Source organism: Neopelma chrysocephalum, unplaced genomic scaffold (assembly GCF_003984885.1).
Source record: "Neopelma chrysocephalum unplaced genomic scaffold, ASM398488v2 Primary Assembly neopelma1_96234, whole genome shotgun sequence".
NCBI classification, from domain to species: domain Eukaryota; kingdom Metazoa; phylum Chordata; class Aves; order Passeriformes; family Pipridae; genus Neopelma; species Neopelma chrysocephalum.
The window spans coordinates 135,174-154,533 of record NW_020924883.1 but is presented as its reverse complement, the minus strand read 5'-3'; the positions used below and the strand labels follow the sequence as shown (position 1 = coordinate 154,533).

The following is a 19,360-nucleotide window of genomic DNA, read 5'->3' as shown; positions in this document are numbered from 1 at the left end:
CTAGAACAGTCTCTTTTCAGACTTCATTTTGATGTGACAAACAAGCCACACTCATTAGTCACTTAAAAACTAGGGTGTCCATCTCCTTGGTCATCAGAGTACTGCTTCTCCACATCTTCCAGCCTGAATTCTTGCCTTGCATACAGGTGATTGCAATTACTAGATTCCCTAGATGCTCTTTCTTTTTTATGTCAAAACCACCTAATAAATTTGTTTCCCCGACTCGTCCTTGAAGTACTCTACTCGTAACTTTTTTGATACCTGTGTTTGTCTGGCAGAGCCCACATCATTTCAAGTACAATCATTTCCACTTCCCCCTGTGGAATAATATTCATTTTCTTTTGTTTCATTAGTGATTTCTTTTAGGGCTTGTCATGTTTTACAGAAACCAGATAGACTGGTTCTTATACATCCCTCTGCATAAAATAAGTTACCAGACAAAAACTTAACAGATTTATCTGAAATTCTGAAGTGTGTGTTGCATTTTAACCTTTTTTTTCCATTAATACTGATGCCCCTTACTGTCCTTTAAAATCTGTTCTACAACCTTTACAGTAATGCTTTCAGTTTCCTTCTGTTAGTCAGAATTTGCAAACCACATTCATTCCTTTGGTTCTTTCTGAAACACATTCTGTTTTCTGTCATTGTTTTTTCAAGTGTGGATACCATAGAGGCATGTAAGTTTTAGCATCCCTATTCCATGGACATGTTCATATAGATCCTACTGACCAATCCAATAAGCAGGCTGTTTTAGGGTAGCTCATTGCCGGTTGATTATCTTTAATGACCCTAAACTCTCTTTCAAAGTCACCACTTTGCAACAGTTTGTCCACCTTCCTGTGTGTCTTACCAATAAGCTTAGTTTCTAGGTCTTACTACATTGCATTTGGCTGATATATGTATCTCAGGATGCCTTAATGACTCTTCAGATGTGGTTTATACTTGATATGCTGTAGTTTTCTGCAAACTGGGATTGTCCAGAGAAAATGAGGTTGGGTGATAACCTTAACACATAATTAAGCAAATAGTAGCAATCCTTTGTTTGCACAGCTACCAACTTTCTGTATTCAGAAAAAGTACAATTAGGGATATTGCCTTCCAGTACATTAAATAATATTTAGGCTCAGTGACACCTAGATGATCTCTGATACTATGTGCTTTATTTTGTTTTGGAAATAAGTAAACAGACCTAACCTTAAAATTGCTCTCCTTTGCTTGCTGTGAAAAATGAGCCTTTTCACAAACAGTCAGCACGTAGTACAAAAAACTGCAGAAAAAAGAAAGAATATATCAGAAACATTCTTATGTTGCATTTGATGGAATATAAAAGTCCTAACAGACAGTAAAATTTGTAATGCAAGTTAAAGGAAAATAAATATCAAAATGTCCACTTTTCTTACAATGTCACAAGGCGTACTGGAAGCCAAAACTCTTTAGTTACCTCATCCCATCTCACACATACATGGAAACTGTTGTAACAAGCCAGAATAGCATTACTGGTTTTGGACTTGTCAAAAGTCTCTCTGGTTTTGTGTATCCAGCCTGAAACAGGTAATATATTGAACATAAAAACCCACACACCGTTCTTTTTGTGGGGTATATCCTAATTTGGAAAACAATACTGAAAAGCAGCTTTGGCAAATGAGTCTCTTTCCATACACTACATACATTATAGAGAGTGCATATTTGAAACATGAATCTAGTTTCTTTGTGTGAGCAAATCACATATTCACTTTACTCATATTTGAACAACAGCACTATCTAGATATTTCTGTCTGTCATGTAGGAAAAACTAGATTTCTGGAATGGAAATTGCTGGAAGTTTGGTGTCAAGAGTTTTCTGTGCAAAGAATTTACCGTAAGTTTAAGGCACAAAACTGTGAGGGCAGTATTTTTCACACAGTCTGAGTACATTTTTCTTCTTAAATTAATGCTGTGGGAGATGAACTGCACATTACTGCAGCCCTCAGTCTGCAGATGTAGAGGTGGAGCAGTAACATTTTCCTGCGTATCTAGTGAAAAGAGCTAAATTTGCAGAAAATTTGAGGTTCTTTTTGTTAAACCCCGGAAGTTAAACAGACATCTCTAAACCTGAAGTTTTGCATAAGGAGACATCTGACATAAGTAGTGAAGCAACAGCTGTGTGGATCGTGGATCTGGTGGCCATGGGCTCCTTTCTTGAATGTTTAATCAGATAGTAGTATAAAGGCAATGAGAACTGCCTGAGCCCGCTTGATAGAATGGATGTTTGTGGGTGACATCCATCTCGTACCCAGTCCTCACGCTGGTGGCTTTCCTATGCACTGCCTGTTAACTTTGGCTTTGCATGCAGAGACAATTTCAACTATCATTAACTAGAGACTCCTTGTAAAACAGAAATTTTGGAAAATCAAGCTCTTGTGTTTGCAACATACAACTGGCTTTATCCCGACAACAGTAGTAATGATACTGTGGAGAGAGAGCCTGAAGCAGAACTGTGATTTCTGCAGCCCTGAAACTGCCTCACTTTTGCTTAGGTAAATGAGAAATTCATTCCAGTATTCCACATGTTCAGATTTCAGGTTTCAGGCAGTTCTTTTGGTTGCACTTCAAGCACATCCTCTGAAGAATCCTTAGGGTTCTCCCTCAAGAAGAACAAAGATTGGTTTGATGAAAACAATCAAGAAATCCAGGAATTGTTGAGGAAGAAGAGAACTGCCCACCAAGCACATCTTGCACTGCCATCCTGTCCCGCAAGAAAAGCAGCCTTTCGTCTTGCATGCAGCAAACTCCAACAGAAACTCCGTGACATCCAGAACAAGTGGTGGACCGATTTAGCTGCAAAAACTCAACTTTGTGCAGATACAGGGGATCACAAAGGATTCTATGAGGCCCTGAAAACAGCATACGGACCTACATACCAAGTCCATAGCCCACTACTTAGTGCAGATGGTCAAACGCTTCTGACAGATAAAACCTCCATTCTGAATAGATGGTCTGAACACTTTCAAACTCTTTTCAGTACCAACCGTGCAGTCCAAGACTCAGCAATTCAGTCCATCACACAACAACCAGTGAAGTATGAATTGGATACTGCTCCCACTTTAGGAGAAACCCTCAAGGCCATACAGCAGGTGAAAATCGGCAAGGCAGCTGGGGTGGATGGAATCCCACCTGAAGTCTGGAAACATGGGGGCCTTGCACTCCATGCTAAATTTCATGAGCTTGTGGTGCGCTGTTGGGAACTAGGCGAACTACCTTCAGACCTTCGAGATGCAGTCATCATCACCTTGTATAAGAAGAAAGGTACTAAATCAGACTGCTCAAATTACCGTGGTATTACTCTGCTCTCCATTGCTGGCAAAATCTTAGCAAGAATACTCCTGAACAGACTAATACCCGCTATAGCAGAAGAAATTCTACCTGAAAGTCAGTGTGGCTTCAGAGCCAACAGGAGCACCACAGACATGATATTTGTTCTCAGACAACTGCAAGAGAAGTGTAGGGAACAGAACAAAGGTCTCTATGTAACCTTTGTCGACCTCACCAAGGCTTTCGATACTGTGAGCAGAAAAGGTCTTTGGCAGATTTTGGAACGTTTAGGTTGTCCCCCCAAGTTCCTTAAAATGATCATCTCACTTCATGAGGATCAGCACGGCCAAGTCAGATATGGCAACACACTTTCTGAGCCCTTTCTAATAAAGAATGGTGTGAAACAAGGCTGCGTTCTCGCTCCTACCCTTTTCACAGTCTTTTTCAGTATGATGCTCCAAAGGGCCTCGGCAGACCTCGATGATCAGGACGGTATCTACATTCGATATCGTACTGATGGAAGCCTATTCAACCTAAGGCGACTGAAGGCCCATACTAAGACCCTAAACCATCTTGTCCGGGAGCTGCTCTATGCTGATGACGCCGCCCTTGTTGCCCACACAGAAGCAGCTCTGCAGCGTTTAACATCCTGCTTTGCAGATGCTGCTGAGCTCTTTGGGCTGGAAGTCAGCTTAAAGAAGACAGAAGTTCTCCATCAGCCTGCACCTCAGGAAGTCCCCCACCATCCCCACATCACCATCGGCCAGTCAGAACTCAATTCAGTCCAACAGTTTAATTACCTAGGCAGCCTCATCTCCTCAGATGGTAAGATTGATGGGGAGATAGACAATAGGTTAGCGAAGGCATATAGTGCTTTTGGAAAACTCCATAAACGAGTATGGCGTAATAAACACTTGAAGAAAAGCACCAAGATCAGTGTTTACAGAGCCATAGTGCTGTCTACTCTTTTATATGGTTCCGAATCATGGGTCATCTACCGCCACCACCTGCGTCTCCTAGAACGCTTCCATCAACGCTGCCTCCGTACAATCCTTAACATCCATTGGTCAGACTATGTGACCAATACATCTGTTCTCGAACAGGCAGCAATTACGAGTATTGAGGCCATGTTACTGAGAACGCAACTGCGATGGGCAGGGCATGTCTCTAGGATGAAGGACCACCGCCTCCCTAAGATCCTGCTCTATGGTGAACTTGCCACTGGCTGCCGCAAGAGAGGAGCTCCAAAGAAAAGATACAAGGACTCCCTGAAGCAACAACTCAGCCTCAGGCATATTGATCACCATAACTGGTCCACTCTGGCCTCTAATCGGGAGGCCTGGAGACAGACCATTTATAACGCTGCTGATGCTTTTGAGAAAGCACGCAGGATCACTCTTGAGGAGAAAAGACAACGCAGAAAGAATCGAACCTTGCAGAATATACTATCTAAGGAGTCTTTCTGCTGTGTCTTTTGCAACCGGACATGCCTTTCTCGTATTGGCCTTTTTAGCCACCAACGCGCTTGCATGAAAAATGGGTAGAGCCCTTCCCAAATCTTCGTTCGCGAAGCCTAGCCATGATGACAACTGACTTCAAGCACTAATTATAACTCTGTGGGGAATATCTTGGAGCTGTTTAGACTGTCTTTCTATTGAAGAATAAAGTAAAAAATACACAACATGAAGGCTACATATCAAATTGTTCCACTGATATATCCCAGTAATAATTGTGTTAATGGGTGGGTGCTTGTGGTCATTCAGTATGGGATTTTTTTATACTCACGTTAAAATATTTTCCCACTTCAGTATTTCAAAGGTATCATATCCTATGACCTAATGAAATACATTTTTCCTTTTTTAACCTGATTAATTATTTTGTCTTTCATTTTCTTATTTAAAAGAAGTAGCCAAAACCTTACTTTTCTGAGCAACCACTTGCTTTTTCAACAAAATAACTACTTTTTTGTAAATAGCGATATAGTTTTGCATTTTATATATATTATGTGTATATATATTGCTGTGTTCCAGCAATAGGAAATACTTCTTTACTTCCTAGTTTCCCTAAGAGTAAAAACATGACTGCTAATCTGAAAACATAGGTCTCATTTTTGGACATTCCCTCAATCATGTATCTTTATTAATGCACATGTGTTTGGCTTATTACTGATTCCTCATAAATACCATAGTTGTGCATTTTTAGTTATTTGATGCACAAACATGAATTTTTTCTGAGAGTGTGGATACCTCAACAGCATTAATGGCCTCAGAAATGTCTCCTTTTGTTCATAAATTTTTACTTCTAATACCCAAGGAGACTTTTTAAAAAAAAAATTATCTCTTTGACTGGCTTCTGGTAGCACTTCATAATTGCTGGCATGGACTTTCAGCTTTGCGTTGTCTGTTTCAGAGGGATTCTCCTTTCAAGTTCAGTGCTGTGCAATCTACAGCAGAGTCTTTTAAGAGTGGTGTGCCAGACTACTTTTCATTTCCAGATTAGAGGTTAAATGGACTGGAGGAGCTAAATATAACAAGAGCTAGGAGTTGCTGTTTGCCAAAAGCAAAACACTGACAGTCAACCGCTTGGCAGCATTGTGTCCCTACACAGGGCAGCAGTGTCCAGCTCCCAGGGAGTACAGAAATCTGGAAGCAAGGAGATGATGCCTCTCACAGGTGAATTTCTCAGGATGCTGTGATCCTTGATGCCTTGCCCTACAGTAATTGTACTATGCTGAACCCAAAATCATGTCTGTATAGTAGGTTTTTAGGTCTCCAGAATACTGGCCTCTGTTTTGCACATTCAGTTATGAACATTTCCTCTTTAGGAATTAGTTTTTAGGGAAGAGGTCATACTATGGGCTACTTTTTCCAGTTTCCACTTCAGTATCGATTTCACTTCCTGGCAGTAGTTTTTGTTCTTGGAAACATTAAGTAATTTTAGAACAGTATTGGGGAGAATAGAGGAAATTAAATGTTTAGGTTCTAGGTGTGGATAGAGTGTCCCTCCTTCTCTCTGCATTTTATATTTTCATTATTTGTTTTCTGCCCATGGATGTACAATTTCCAGCATATTAATGCCAAATTGCGTCTCCCTGTCTGCAACCCTTGTAACTCTAATTACTCCAGGTCAGTGGTTCTGTCCTTTGTCTTTCCTACTCCTTCATATTTTCTTCCTTGTCCCTTTGTAAATTTGATCACTTCTATTAAGACAGCGATTGACCTCATACGTGGGGAGAGTTATTGGGGCATTTGATTCCTGGGCAGGAAGTAATCAGGATTCAAGGATGGACTGAGGCAGCTTGACTTGTAAAGCAGTGAACAAATGTGGAGTGTAAGCTATATGAAATACTGTGGTTGAAGCTTGGTCCACTGGCTCAAACTTGTGGATGGAAACTGTTTTTATTAGATGGAAGCAACTCAAAAGTATATGGGGCTGCTGATTGTCTTTAGATGAACGCGTGAAGACCTCTACATTATAAAGGTTCCTGCCAGTACCACTAAGGCATTTACTCATAAAGGCATATGTGGTTTATATGTATGCATATACACAAACACGCACCTGCACTTGGAGTAGGGGGTGTTCTTCTGATAATATTGGAAATTCTGCAGATGTCATTATGAAAACGTTCATACTGGCTCTGATTCTTGGCAGACTTAACACATCCATGCTGGTGAACTGGAAAAAAAACCCAAAAAACTTTCATGTCACTTACCCGCTTGCAACCCGCTGACCAAGGAAAAGGAGGCACTAGCAGAAAAAAAAGCCAGAATGCCCCAGGATTGTTCTGTCATGCTTTTACAAGTGCAATTTCTGTCTTGGGGCCTCTTTGTCAAAGACCTGATGAGTCCATTTCATTTAAGGTCACCTGTCTGTTGAGCACACTGGCTTTGCCCAGAAAATGTGCTAGAAAATTGAACTGTGGCTGGATCAATAGCAAGCCATAGTTGTCAGTGAAAGACTTTTTCTTTTGCATAATGGGACAGATGATTTTTTTTTTAATTATCTGACATGATATGCAATTTAAGAAAGCAAACAAAACAAAAGGAAAACATTTCACAATGGTCTAATTGTTGCACTAACAAGCACAAATGCAATTATGCAGAGCTTATAAGAGGGAGTCCCTAGCTATCATTGCAAATGGAAGAGCAGAAACAGATCTATACCCAGAGGAAGAGGCAATGTATTTTTAACGTCATGGGACACAGTGAGCATACTTTGCTGAACATCCCATCAGCCCTGGTCTTTGCCTCTTTGGTAGTTCACTAATTCTTAGTTTTGCTCAAGGTCTACCAGTATCGTTTGTAAATGCACCTTTGCTTTTGAGTAATAAATGATGCATGGCTTCTTGGCAGCTCAAGGCTTGAGTTTTCATTGTGACACCCTTGGGCATCTGGCAAATGACAGATGACAGATTTAGATAAACAGTAAAAGCTGCATAGTATCTTGCATGTGTGTTTGTGTTAACTTTGTAACGCAGTCCAAATGTTATTTAACTTCATTTATTTAAAGGAGACCAATTGGGAATGACATAAAGTAGGACAGCTGATGCTGTTGCTCTATTTACTTGTTTGGCATAGTTACTAGCAAGTTTTTATTTTCCTAAGCATGACCAGGTCTACTGAACTAAAGCAGAGTGTTTGGAAACAGAGAGAAAAAAGAAACCAAATGGTGGGCAGTAAATGTAAACTAGAATTTATTTACTGGACAAATTATTTTAGTTGGGTTCATAGAATCATGGAATCATAGAATTATCAAGGGTGGAATGTTGCCTAAAATTGAAGAAATAATTTTCTAGACAATGTTAGTATAGAAAGATAAAAAAGTAGCTTTTTAATAAAACATCCTCGGTGCACAAAGATAGCATATGCACACACACAGACACAGGTGTTACGAACTTAAAGTATCATCTATTTGAAGTAAGTATCTAACTATTACCTCATGGGGATACATGCAGCCTGAAAATTATCTGTCCACCAGGTTCTCCTGCAGGCTCATCCCAGAATTGGATTGGTGGTCCCTAGACCCCGTATCTGCCTCCCACGAAAGTCTTCGTCAACTCTCTCTGTCCTGTTTGGCCCTCTTTCAATGATTCTGGGCCTTCTCTGATAGGTTTAACTCTCCTATATCAAGCAATGTGCCTGTTGTGTCTCATTCTAAGAACATTTTATACAGATAAAATATTCTTTACCTTATTACAATCTTTGTCCAATGGAATTCTTGACAAGAAATATTGAACAATATTTCAGGAATCTAATACAAAGGTACTTAGCTAAAGTGCTACTAAAAGTGCTAAAAGAGTTATACTAAAATTGTAGCTTTTAAGGCATCGGAAAGAGGCATTCAAGATCATCCAGTCCAACTGTCCACCTACCACTACCGCTGTAACCTGTAAAACATATCACTCAGCGCCAAATCCAGACGCCTCTTGAATGCAAGTGTTATTTTTAAGGCTGCCATTTGCTTTGACAAATAGCTTCTAGGAACAAGCTGTTTAGCATGTTTTCTAGTCTGAAGGTAATGCTGCTGTTTTCTGTGAACTGCTGCGGTGTTATATGTGCAGTATTGCAGTGCATTAGAGGACTGAGCTTTATGACATCCAGAACAAGTGGAGGATCAATCTAGCAGGAAAAATTCAATTATGAGCAGATACAGGTGATTACAGAGGATTCTATGAGGCCTTGAAAACAGCATACGGGCCTACATATCAGGTCCAAAGCCCTCTACTCAGCGCAGATGGTCCGGTGCTTCTCACAGATAAAATCTCCATTCTGAATCGTTGGTCTGAACACTTTCAGACTCTTTTCAGTACTAGCTGTGTAGTCCAAGACTCAGCAATTCAGTGCATTACACAGCAACCGGTGAAGAATGAATTGGATATTGCTCCTACTACGGGAGAAACTCTTAAGGCCATACAGCAGGTGAAAACTGGCAAGGCAGCTGGGGTTGATGGAATTCCACCTGAAGTCTGGAAGCATGGGGGCCAAGCGCTCCTTGCTATATTTCATGAGTTCGTGGTGTACTGTTGGGAACTAGGTGAACTACCATAAGACCTTCGTGATGCAGTCATCAACACCTTGTTTAAGAAGAAAAGAGATAAATCAGACTGTTCAAATTACCAAGATATTACTCTGCTCTCCGTTGCTGGCAAAATCCTTGCAAGAATACTTTTGAACAGACTAATACCCGCTATCACAAAAGAACTTCTACCTGAAAGCCAGTGTGGTTTCAGAGCCAACAGGAGTACCATGGTGTGGTGGTTTAAAAAACCTTTTCTCTGGGGCAGTAATGGTTTGCCCCACTGATAATACTAGACCAATCAAAGGTTCATATGCGCCCTACGGAAATTACATACCCACAGCAACGGAAGAGAAGGTGGTGAGGTAGTTTTAGTAGTAGGTTTGGTAGCCATGATCTGAACCACGAGGAAGCAGGGGGCCAGTGAGCCCCCTCTGGGGGTCAAGAGCCCCCAGCCCCAGCTGAGGCTACGAGAGACCCAGTGTAGTGTCAAAGCTGGACCGGTCCTGTAATCAAGAGGTGGGAAAACTTCCTTACTGTCAGCAGTGGCAGAAAACATGGAAAGCGGCAGCGGAGCAGTCCTGAACAGAGAGAGCAATGGCTGAAAGCCAAAAAGATAGCCAGTAGCAACAAGATAACATGAAGCCGGCTGAAAGACGCAGAGATGTTCCTGCCTGAGGGAGAGCTGGCAATGAAACAGAGGAAAACTCAACAGAACTGGTTTGGGGTAAGACTGTATTAATTTCCCAAAACTCAGAGACCTGTTGAAGAGGAGGGGTGGACTTCCAAACCTTTAGGGAGTCCCAAAATGCAGCAGCAGCTAGAGTGAGACAGAGGACCCGAGAAACCCGGAATCGTCCTGAGAACTGAGCCAGGATGGAACACGGGGGAGGTGGCTGTGCCCTCTGTTGCTGCTGCTTCTATCATGCTGGGAAGCTGGGACAGAGCAAAAGAGCTTTGGTAAGACTGAACTGAAAGCTGCCTTCAATGTTCTACCCCAAGAGGAGTGAAGATCTACAAGGAAATCCCCCGAAGGCTCGGGCTCGGGGTTGGAATTTCCACAAAGTAAGAACCAAAATCCTGACTGCCACACTTAAATCTGCTGCCTTAGGAAAATGAAGGACACTAACCAGTGCCACAAAAAACTGAAACGAAGGAACTGTGGCCTGTGCAGTGACAGAAAGACTTTTCTCTTTCCTTCTTGGACTTTTATTGAAGGAAAAGAGGAATTTAATTCAATGTAAATATATATATATATATATATAGGTGTGAGTAAATACACCTTTGTAAATATTTTTCCCTTCCCCCAATAACGAATGGTTGTGTTTTGTCTGAAAACTCTCCACATGAAGTGAAAAAGATATCAAGTCCATACCATCACTACACCCTCTCACAGGGGCAGACTCTGGGAGGGGGGCTTGAACTTAAAAATTGGATCCTTGGGAGTTTCAAACCACCACACATGGACATGGTATTTGTTCTCAGACAACTGCAAGAGAAGTGTAGGGAGCAGAACAAAGGTCTCTATGTAACCTTTGTTGATCTCACCAAAGCTTTCAATACTGTGAGCAGGAAAGGTCTATGGCAGATTTTGGAATGTCTAGGTTGTCCCCCCAACATCTTACTTCATGAGGATCAGCGCAGCCAAGTCAGATACGGCAATGCACTTTCTGAGCCCTTTCTAATTACCAATGGTGTGAAACAAGGCTGCGTTCTTGCACCAGCTCTATTCACAGTCTTTTTCAACATGATGCTCCAAAGGGCCACGGCAGACCTCGATGAAGCCTTTTCAAACTAAGGCGACTGAAGGCCCACACTAAGACCTTAAACCATCTTGTCTGTGAGCTGCTTTATGCTGACGACGACGCCCTCGTCACCCACACAGAAGTAGCTCTGCAGCTTTTAACATCCTGCTTTGCAGACACTGCTGAGCTTTTTGGGCTGGAAGTCAGTTTAAAGAAGACAGAAGTTTTCTGTCAACCTGCACCTCAGGAAGTCTTGCATCATCCCCATATCACCACTGGCGAATCAGAGCTCAAATCAGTCCAGCAGTTTAATTACCTAGGCAGCCTCATCTCCTCGGATGGTAAGATTGACGGAGAGATAGACAACAGGTTAGCAAAGGCATATAGAGCTTTCAGAAAACTCCATAAAAGAGTCTGGCAAAATAAACACCTGAAGAAAAGCACAAAGATCAGTGTTTACAGAGCCATAGTGCTGTCTACTCTCTTATATGGTTCTGAATCATGGGTCATCTACCGCCACCACCTGCGACTCCTAGAACGCTTCCATCAACACTGCCTCCGTACAATCCTAAACATCCACTGATCAGATTATGTGACTAATACGTCTGTTCTTGAGCAGGTAGCGGTTACAAGTATTGAGGCCATGTTGCTGAGAACACAGCTGCACTGGGCAGGACACGTCTCCAGGATGGAGGACTACCACCTCCCTGAGATCGTGCTTTATGGTGAACTTGCCACTGGCTGCCGCAAGAGAGGAGCCCCAAAGAGGAGATACAAGGACTCCCTGAAACAACATCTCAGCCTTGACCATATTGATTTTCATCACTGGTCTACTCTGGCCTCTAGTCAGGATCTCTGGAGACACACTATCTATAATGCTGCAGCTTCTTTTGAGAACGCATGCAGGATCATTCTGGAGGAGAAAAGACAACGCAGAAAGAATCGTGTCTTGCCGATACCATCCAAGGAGTCCTTCTGCTGTACCTTTTTCAACCGGATTTGTATATCTTGCATTGGCCTCTTTAGCCACCAGCACGCTTGTAGCAAATGTGGGTAGAGCCCTTCCCAAATCTTCGTTCGCGAAGCCTAGCCATGAAAAAGAGGACTGGGAATTCTTTCTCTGTATATATTAGAAAATACTCGTTTCCATTAGTCAGTGCACCTGATACTTTCTTTTTATTGCAATAAAAGAGACATTGATCCTTTACGTATTTGCAGGACACATTAGTTTTAAAGAAATATTTGCTATAATTTGTTTACCAAAAAAACTTAGCATGAGAAGGTAAATTCAGGTGCAAACGGCTGTTATTTTTAAAGCCCTACCATTATTATTAAAATCTAAATTGATGTTTATTTTTTTTAAATACTCAATCACAGAATTTCTAAGATCCATGGGCATGTTTTCATCAGGATGACATTTTGTGGCCAATTCACATACCTGTTTCTACAGCTCGTTGTTCACTAATAGCACAGCAGCATAAGTATGCATCTAAAGAAATAGAGGTACATTCTCTATGCAGACAAGCTAATAATTCGGGGGTTAAATCTGCAAAATTTTCGCTAAGTAGAGTCATATCCTACAGTGAAAAGATTTTCATTGCATGAATGGGGCAAGTCATGTTATATTGCTGTTTGCATACATGACCAGCTGATAGTGACAGCAGAAAAATGACAGATGGACTGTTGTTGGTAGGATGTTTTTCTGTGTGAATATCTTTTTGATAACTTCTTTTGCAAAACCTTTCTTTTTTTAAAAAAGTGGAATTTGGGATTGGATTACCCCGAATTCTCATTTCATCTCTCTTGGTTGTATTGGTGGGTTATTCTGAATTTCCCATGGGGTATTGATTTGGCCAAAGTAATTACCTAATACTGCTTTCAAGACGTGCATGTGAAGAAAAAAAAAAAGTAAAAATATGTAAAAATCTCCAAATAGCAGATACTTCTGAAAATTCATTTTAAAAGGTTTTGATGGAATATTCTGACGTGTTCTGAAGGTAACAGTGTGGCTGTATGGTAAGCTTTTTTCTGTGTATTCTAACTGTGTATGTATATATACTGACTTTTTTGGGTGGAGCGTATGTAGGAGAGAGTTGGTTTTTAAGGGAGCAAGACCAGACAGAAATCCGTTCCTGACTCTGAAACAGATGGAAGAATTGATGGGCAAGCCACAAATTACCATTTCCATTGAGGAGACAGAAGATGAAAGCAAATAATTGCATACTGCTGGGAAGCATGATTTAATTTCAAGAGGTGATGGGATGGAACCAAAACAAAACCAGTAAAAATCAAGCAGGATCACATAAAAAAGTAACAAACCAATATATTATTAGGGTAATCCTCCATCCTATTCCCCACAAACATCAGAGAGGCCTGTCTTCTCTCTCCCTGACCTGCTGGTGTAATAAATTGGTGAATATGTGTGAAATAATTTTTCCATTTACCCTTCCTTTAGTCTGTTTCATCAAATGTTTTCAGAATGGTAGTGTAAGATTTGCAAAGGGGTATGACCATTCATTGTAGAATGAAAGAAAAGTGGTTCATAAAAGAGGCCCATGCAGTTGCAAATCACATCCCACTGGCTTTGGGAGGCTCTGAATTCAACCCTGCTAGCTGGAAAAAGCAGGGAGAACCCCAAATGGAAAGAGGGTTTTGATTTGACAAGAGTTCATAATGTTGGGAAGTAGAGCTGTAACATTTCATCAACGTTGTCTTAAAAAAAATTAAAAAACCACAAAAAGTGTTGCTATTTTGCAACTTTTGTTGATGCAGTAGCCAAGACTAACTAAAGGAAATGAAAAACAATGAAATATTCTGATTGATTTTGTCTGAAGAATGTGGATTTCATCGTACGTATAACTTGGCATTCTGAGATTTTTTTCACTGCTTGAAATGTTTTTTTTAATGAAAATTTGCATTTAGAGACATAACCTTATGTAAATACAACCAGGAGAAGTTGCTATTTAACTTAGTTTGCTCGAAAGAATAGTCTCTCCAGGTATTATACTTTCACTAAACTCACAAATTATCTCCATGATATTTGAAAAGTCATGGCTGTCAGGTGAAGGCCCAGGTGACTGGAAAAAGGGAAACATTGTACCCATCTTTAAAAAGGGTAGAAAGGAGGAGTCTCGGAACTACTGACCTGTCAGCCTCACTTCTGTGCCTGAGAAGATTATGGAACAGATCCTCCTAGAAACAATGCTGAGGCACATGCAGGACAGAGAGGTGATTCGGGACAGCCAACATGGCTTCACAAAGGGCAAGTCCTGCCTGACCAACCTAGTGACCACCTAGGTGTGTACATAGGTGACTAAGTGACTGCATCACTATTGAGTGACTACATCAGTGGACAAGAGAAGGGTTACAGATGTCATTTACCACGACTTCTGTAATGCCTTTGGCCTGGTCCCCCCCAGCATCCTTCTCTCTAAATTGGAGAGAGATGGATTTGATGACTCTTAGGTGGATAAGAAAGTGTTTGGACAGTCACATCCACAGGATAGTGGTCAATGACTCAGAATCATGATGGACATCAGTGACAAGTGGTGTTCCTCAGGGGTTCATATGTATTGGGACCAGTGTTTTTTAATATCTTCATTATAAGACATAAGGGATCAAGTGCACCTTCAGCATACGTGCAAATGGCGCCAAGCTGAGTGGTACAGTTGAAACACCTGAACAACAGGATGCCATTCAGAGGCATGTGGACAAGCTCAAGAAATGGGCTGATGGGAATGTCATGAGGTTTAGTAAGACCAAGTGCAAAGTGCTGTACCTAGGTGAGGGTGCAGCATGTCAATACAGGCTGGGGGATGAACAGATTGAAAGCAGCCCTGCTAAGAAGGATTTGGGGGTGCAGGTGGATGAGAGGCTGGACATGAGCCAGCACTGTACACTTGCAGCCCAGAAAACCAGCTATATCCTGGGCTGCATAAACAGCCGTGTGGCCAGCAGGTCAAGAGAGGTGATTCTGTTCCTCTCCTCCACTCTAGTGAAGCCCCACCTGGAGTGCTGCATCCAGCTCTAGGCCCCCAGTACAGGAAGCAAGTCCAGGGGGAAGGCCACTAAGATGATTAGAGGGATGAAGCACATCTCCTTTGAGGAAAAGCTGAGAAAGTTGGTTTTGTTCAGCCTGAAAAAGAGAAGGTGACCTAGTTGCAGCCTGAAAAAAAATGAAGAGGGAGTTTTTACGAGAGCACGTAGTGACAGGACAAGGTGGAATGGTTTCAAACTGAAAGACAGTAGGTTTAGATTAAATATTAAGAAAAAATTATTTACTGTGAGGGGGGTGAGGCACTGAACAGGTTGTTCAGAGAAGTTGTGGACATCCCATCCATGGAAGTGTTCAAGACCAGACTGGATAGGGCTCTGAGTAACCTGGTCCAGTGAAAGGTGTCTCTGTCCATTGGAGAGAGGCTGGGACTTGAAGATCTTTAATGTCCCTTAATGGGGACATTAATACTAGATTAATAAATTTGTCTGTGTTTGAGAACTTGAGCCTTGACTGTGAGTTGTGACAGTTTTTTGTCTTACATTAATGTCAGTTCAGTTATGCTCAGCACAAAAAGCCTTAGCAAAACCCCTCTGAGCATTTAGATAGAATTAATCTGTGATTTGTGCAAAAAGTTGTTTTATGCCTTATTTTATCATGGGCCCATAGTGGTGGGCGTATCCAAAAGCCAGGCAGATGCAACATGATGAGTTGCAAGCACATGAGGTATAGGTGAGACTGTTAGCACACTTGTAGATGTACCGTGCTTTGCAAGAGTGTCTTGTAAGAAAGGGTGACACTATTTAGCTTAATCAAAAATAAGTTAGTGCTGATAATTAATCATACAGTTGCATGAATCTGAATTTCATTCACTGGCATGAAATATGTAAATATAAATAAGGAAATATGTAAATATAAATAACTAACCATATATCAACGATACATGTTACTGATCGCCTTCACTTTTCATGTCAATACCTGTGTAAGAGTATTAGCACCACTAAAATGTTTTGATTCATTTGGACACTATATAACTTTGTATATTAAGAAAATGTCAAGGGGAGGTTACCTATTTTAAATTATGAATATGCCTAATTAACTTGTCCAGCTAGTCATATGTTTGAAATAACATGCTGAACTAATGATCTAGTGCTTCATTAGAATAGATTTATAAGAATTAGTTTTGTCTAGTTTTGTTTATATGTTGTGTTGTGCATTTAGCGGTCATAATGGACTAGATGGGTTGGACTAGGTACCTGAGGTCCCTTCCCACCTCAGGTGTTCTGTGATTCTGTGATTTATAGTGTGTGTGAAAAAATGGTGCTGTGGTTCACAGTATATAATGTTACCCAAAAAACCCAGTGCCTCAGGCAACCCAAGAAGAAACAGCTGAGAGCATCCTAATAAATAAGAAGTATCATGAAGAGGTTTTGTTTCAAGTATGGTATTTATTTTCCTTTTTGCAACACAGTATGATATTCTAATGCTTCATCTGAGTTTTCAGCACCTCTTTCACGGTACATTGGAATAGCATAGATGCAGACCAACAAACAAACACTGTATAAAAGTTGCTTGTAAAGCTGTGTTCATACCACTCATTTTCTGAATTTTTCTAATGTCTGATTCTGAACTCTGCTAAATCCTGTTTTCATTTCCGATTCTTCTCAGTGAAATTGCTTATTTTTTTTTTCTCATGAGATGCCTTTTTGGGGGAAACGACCTGTCTATTAAGCAGTTGAGAGGGAAGAGAATTATTGATCAAATCTTTTTTACTGTTTCTGAACAGGGTCGAAGAGGCTTAGGTTCAGTTTTTGTTTGGGCATCTGGAAATGGTGGAAGAAGTCGAGACCACTGCTCCTGTGATGGCTACACCAATAGCATCTACACTATTTCAATAAGCAGCACAGCTGAAAGTGGGAAGAAGCCATGGTATCTGGAAGAATGTGCATCCACTCTGGCTACAACATACAGCAGCGGGGAATCCTATGACAGGAAAATAGTATGGGGTTTAATTATTTTCTTTAATGTGTATGTGTTTATGTTTGTTCAGTGACTTTGGAGGGAGAGAGAGAAAGAGAAATAATTTGTAATAATATCCTCTGTTTTAAATCCAGTTATCAATAGTTTTCAGATTTTACACTCATATTAACAGTTTGTCTACATACACCTCTATTTTCTCAGATTTATTTTGATCCAGCATCATTCCTCTTTTACATTCAGTGATGGTAATTTACTCATAGAATCATAGAATCATAGAATAGGTAGGGTTGGAAGAGACCTCCAAGATCATCAAGTCCAACCCCTGATCCAACTCCAATTACTATATCATGGCACTAAGGGCCACGTCCAATCTCTTTTTAAAAACCTCCAGGGATGGTGAATCCACCATGTTGCTGTTTATTCTGGCAAAAATATATTGTAAGGAAAATTAACTCAGTGCTCATCTTTCCTGTGTTGTTCCTCATCTCATTCCTAAGCAGCCAGCATCCAGTTTCCCTAATGTACTCATCTTTGCTGGAAAACGGCAAATTGTTTTAATTATATTTGATAATCTGTTGATACCATTAGTATTTGTACACTGTATCTGCCTTTGCAAAATGAGCACATTCAATATACTTTTCAGTTTTCAACATACTAATCCTTTTAACCTTTTAAACACTTGTAATGAGGTAAATGAGGTTTGCTAATGTTTTCCTCTTCCCTGCTTATTTATTCTAGTGTTTAACTTACAGAACTTAATTACTTCAGAAGATTGAGGGATTTGAAGGGGGGTTTTTTTCCCATATGTTTTCTTAAGTACTCCTCTAACATTGCCTTATTTCTGGTCCTTAGCAGATTCCTCTCTTGGTGTCAGAGAAGAGTTAAAAATATTTGCCACTATGTTTTGTTAATACTATCTGCCTTGTCTTTCAAGGATTCTGGGATGCTGGCCATCTGTTCTTGGATTCTTCCTTATTTTCATATTATCTAATTTTTGTTTTAAACTTGTTCTGAGGTACTTTGTTCCAGTAATTTTTCTGTTCATTACTTGCTTCTCTTCGCTGAAACCTTATCTTTCTCTTCCTGGCGTGTTTCTTGTTCTCCTTGATAAATAGTAATAAAGAAAAAAAATTACTATATCTCCTAGGAGTTCTCACTTCTGTGATTAAATTCCCTTCACTGTCCTTTAAAAGACTTTCACTAACATCTTCATGTTTAAGTGATCGTAATACAGTGTAAGGTGAACTGAAGTGATTGCATTCCTCCACCCTGAGCTCTTACTTAGCCAGGTCTGTAGGACTTCCCTGAGTTCGTCAAATCCAGCAGTTGCTATCAACTCAACAATAATTTTCACAAATACAATCAATCTTGCTTTCAAAGTTTTCAGTGACAGAAAATCCACTTAAATTTAGGGCAAGTGGTTTTAATAACCCATTGCCATTAAAAAAATTTTCATTTGTTCTCTGAGCTCCTCTAACTTCAATTTCTTAGCATTTGGTGTCACTGATTTTATTGCTAGTATGAAAACCACTCCAGTTGTCTACTGTCTTCTCTCTGCCCACGTAGCCTGAATGATTAATCACTTTTAATAACTTTTAATAACTGTCTTGCATCATTCTATGTAACATATGTTTTCTTATAAACTCTCTTTCATGTTATGAACTTTGAACATCCAGACTGGACACACCAGTCAGGTAGTACTGAGTGACAAAAGCACTGTGTCTGTGAGTTAAAAGGATTAGTATGTTGAATATTGGAAAGTATATTGAATGCACTCATTTTGCAGACAGATACAGTGTAAAATTACTGATGGTATCAACAGATATCTGTGAGAAGTCAGGGGGGTTTTTGTGGGTTTTGTTTGTTTGTTTGTTTTTTGTCATGTAACTCAGAACAAACTCCAATATCATGTAAGATTCTGTAGTGTCATAGTACAGAAATACCCATGCAAGATTGAGGGACCGTGAATGGTTATGGTTGTCTATTATCATGTTCCACAGTTCCTTCCTATCTTTCCTTGCAGTTCTTTAGTTGAGTATCTTCCTTTTTTTTTTCTTCTGTGTTATTCTATCCAGTATGTGCAGAATGTATTATAAGGTAAATGAACAAACAGTGAGCAAACGTTAGGAACTCATTGTGTGGACTAAAAATTCTTATAAAAATTATTTTGATTAATAGATCACCCATGCTTTTATAACCACACAAAAAAGTTTTTTTCTTTATTCGTTGCTACCCATTTTTGAAAATTGCTTGCTACAAATATAGGATGTAATTTTAGAAGTTTTCCTAGTCTGGATTTCTAATTTTGTCTTCTGCTTGAAAATAGCTTGAAATA

The 19,360-nt window shown here is 40.2% G+C and overlaps 1 protein-coding gene across 5 annotated transcripts in view; it reads left to right on the top strand.

Moving 5' to 3' along the window:
• PCSK5 (proprotein convertase subtilisin/kexin type 5) overlaps positions 1 to 19,360 on the top strand; it is a 212,224-nt gene that overhangs the window by 117,981 nt on the left and 74,883 nt on the right. For all 5 annotated transcript variants that reach the window (XM_027708433.1, XM_027708432.1, XM_027708435.1 and 2 more), the window contains one exon: positions 16,832 to 17,044. In XM_027708433.1, coding sequence (XP_027564234.1) covers positions 16,832 to 17,044 — 213 coding nt within the window. The remainder of the gene's footprint in view (positions 1 to 16,831; positions 17,045 to 19,360) is intronic.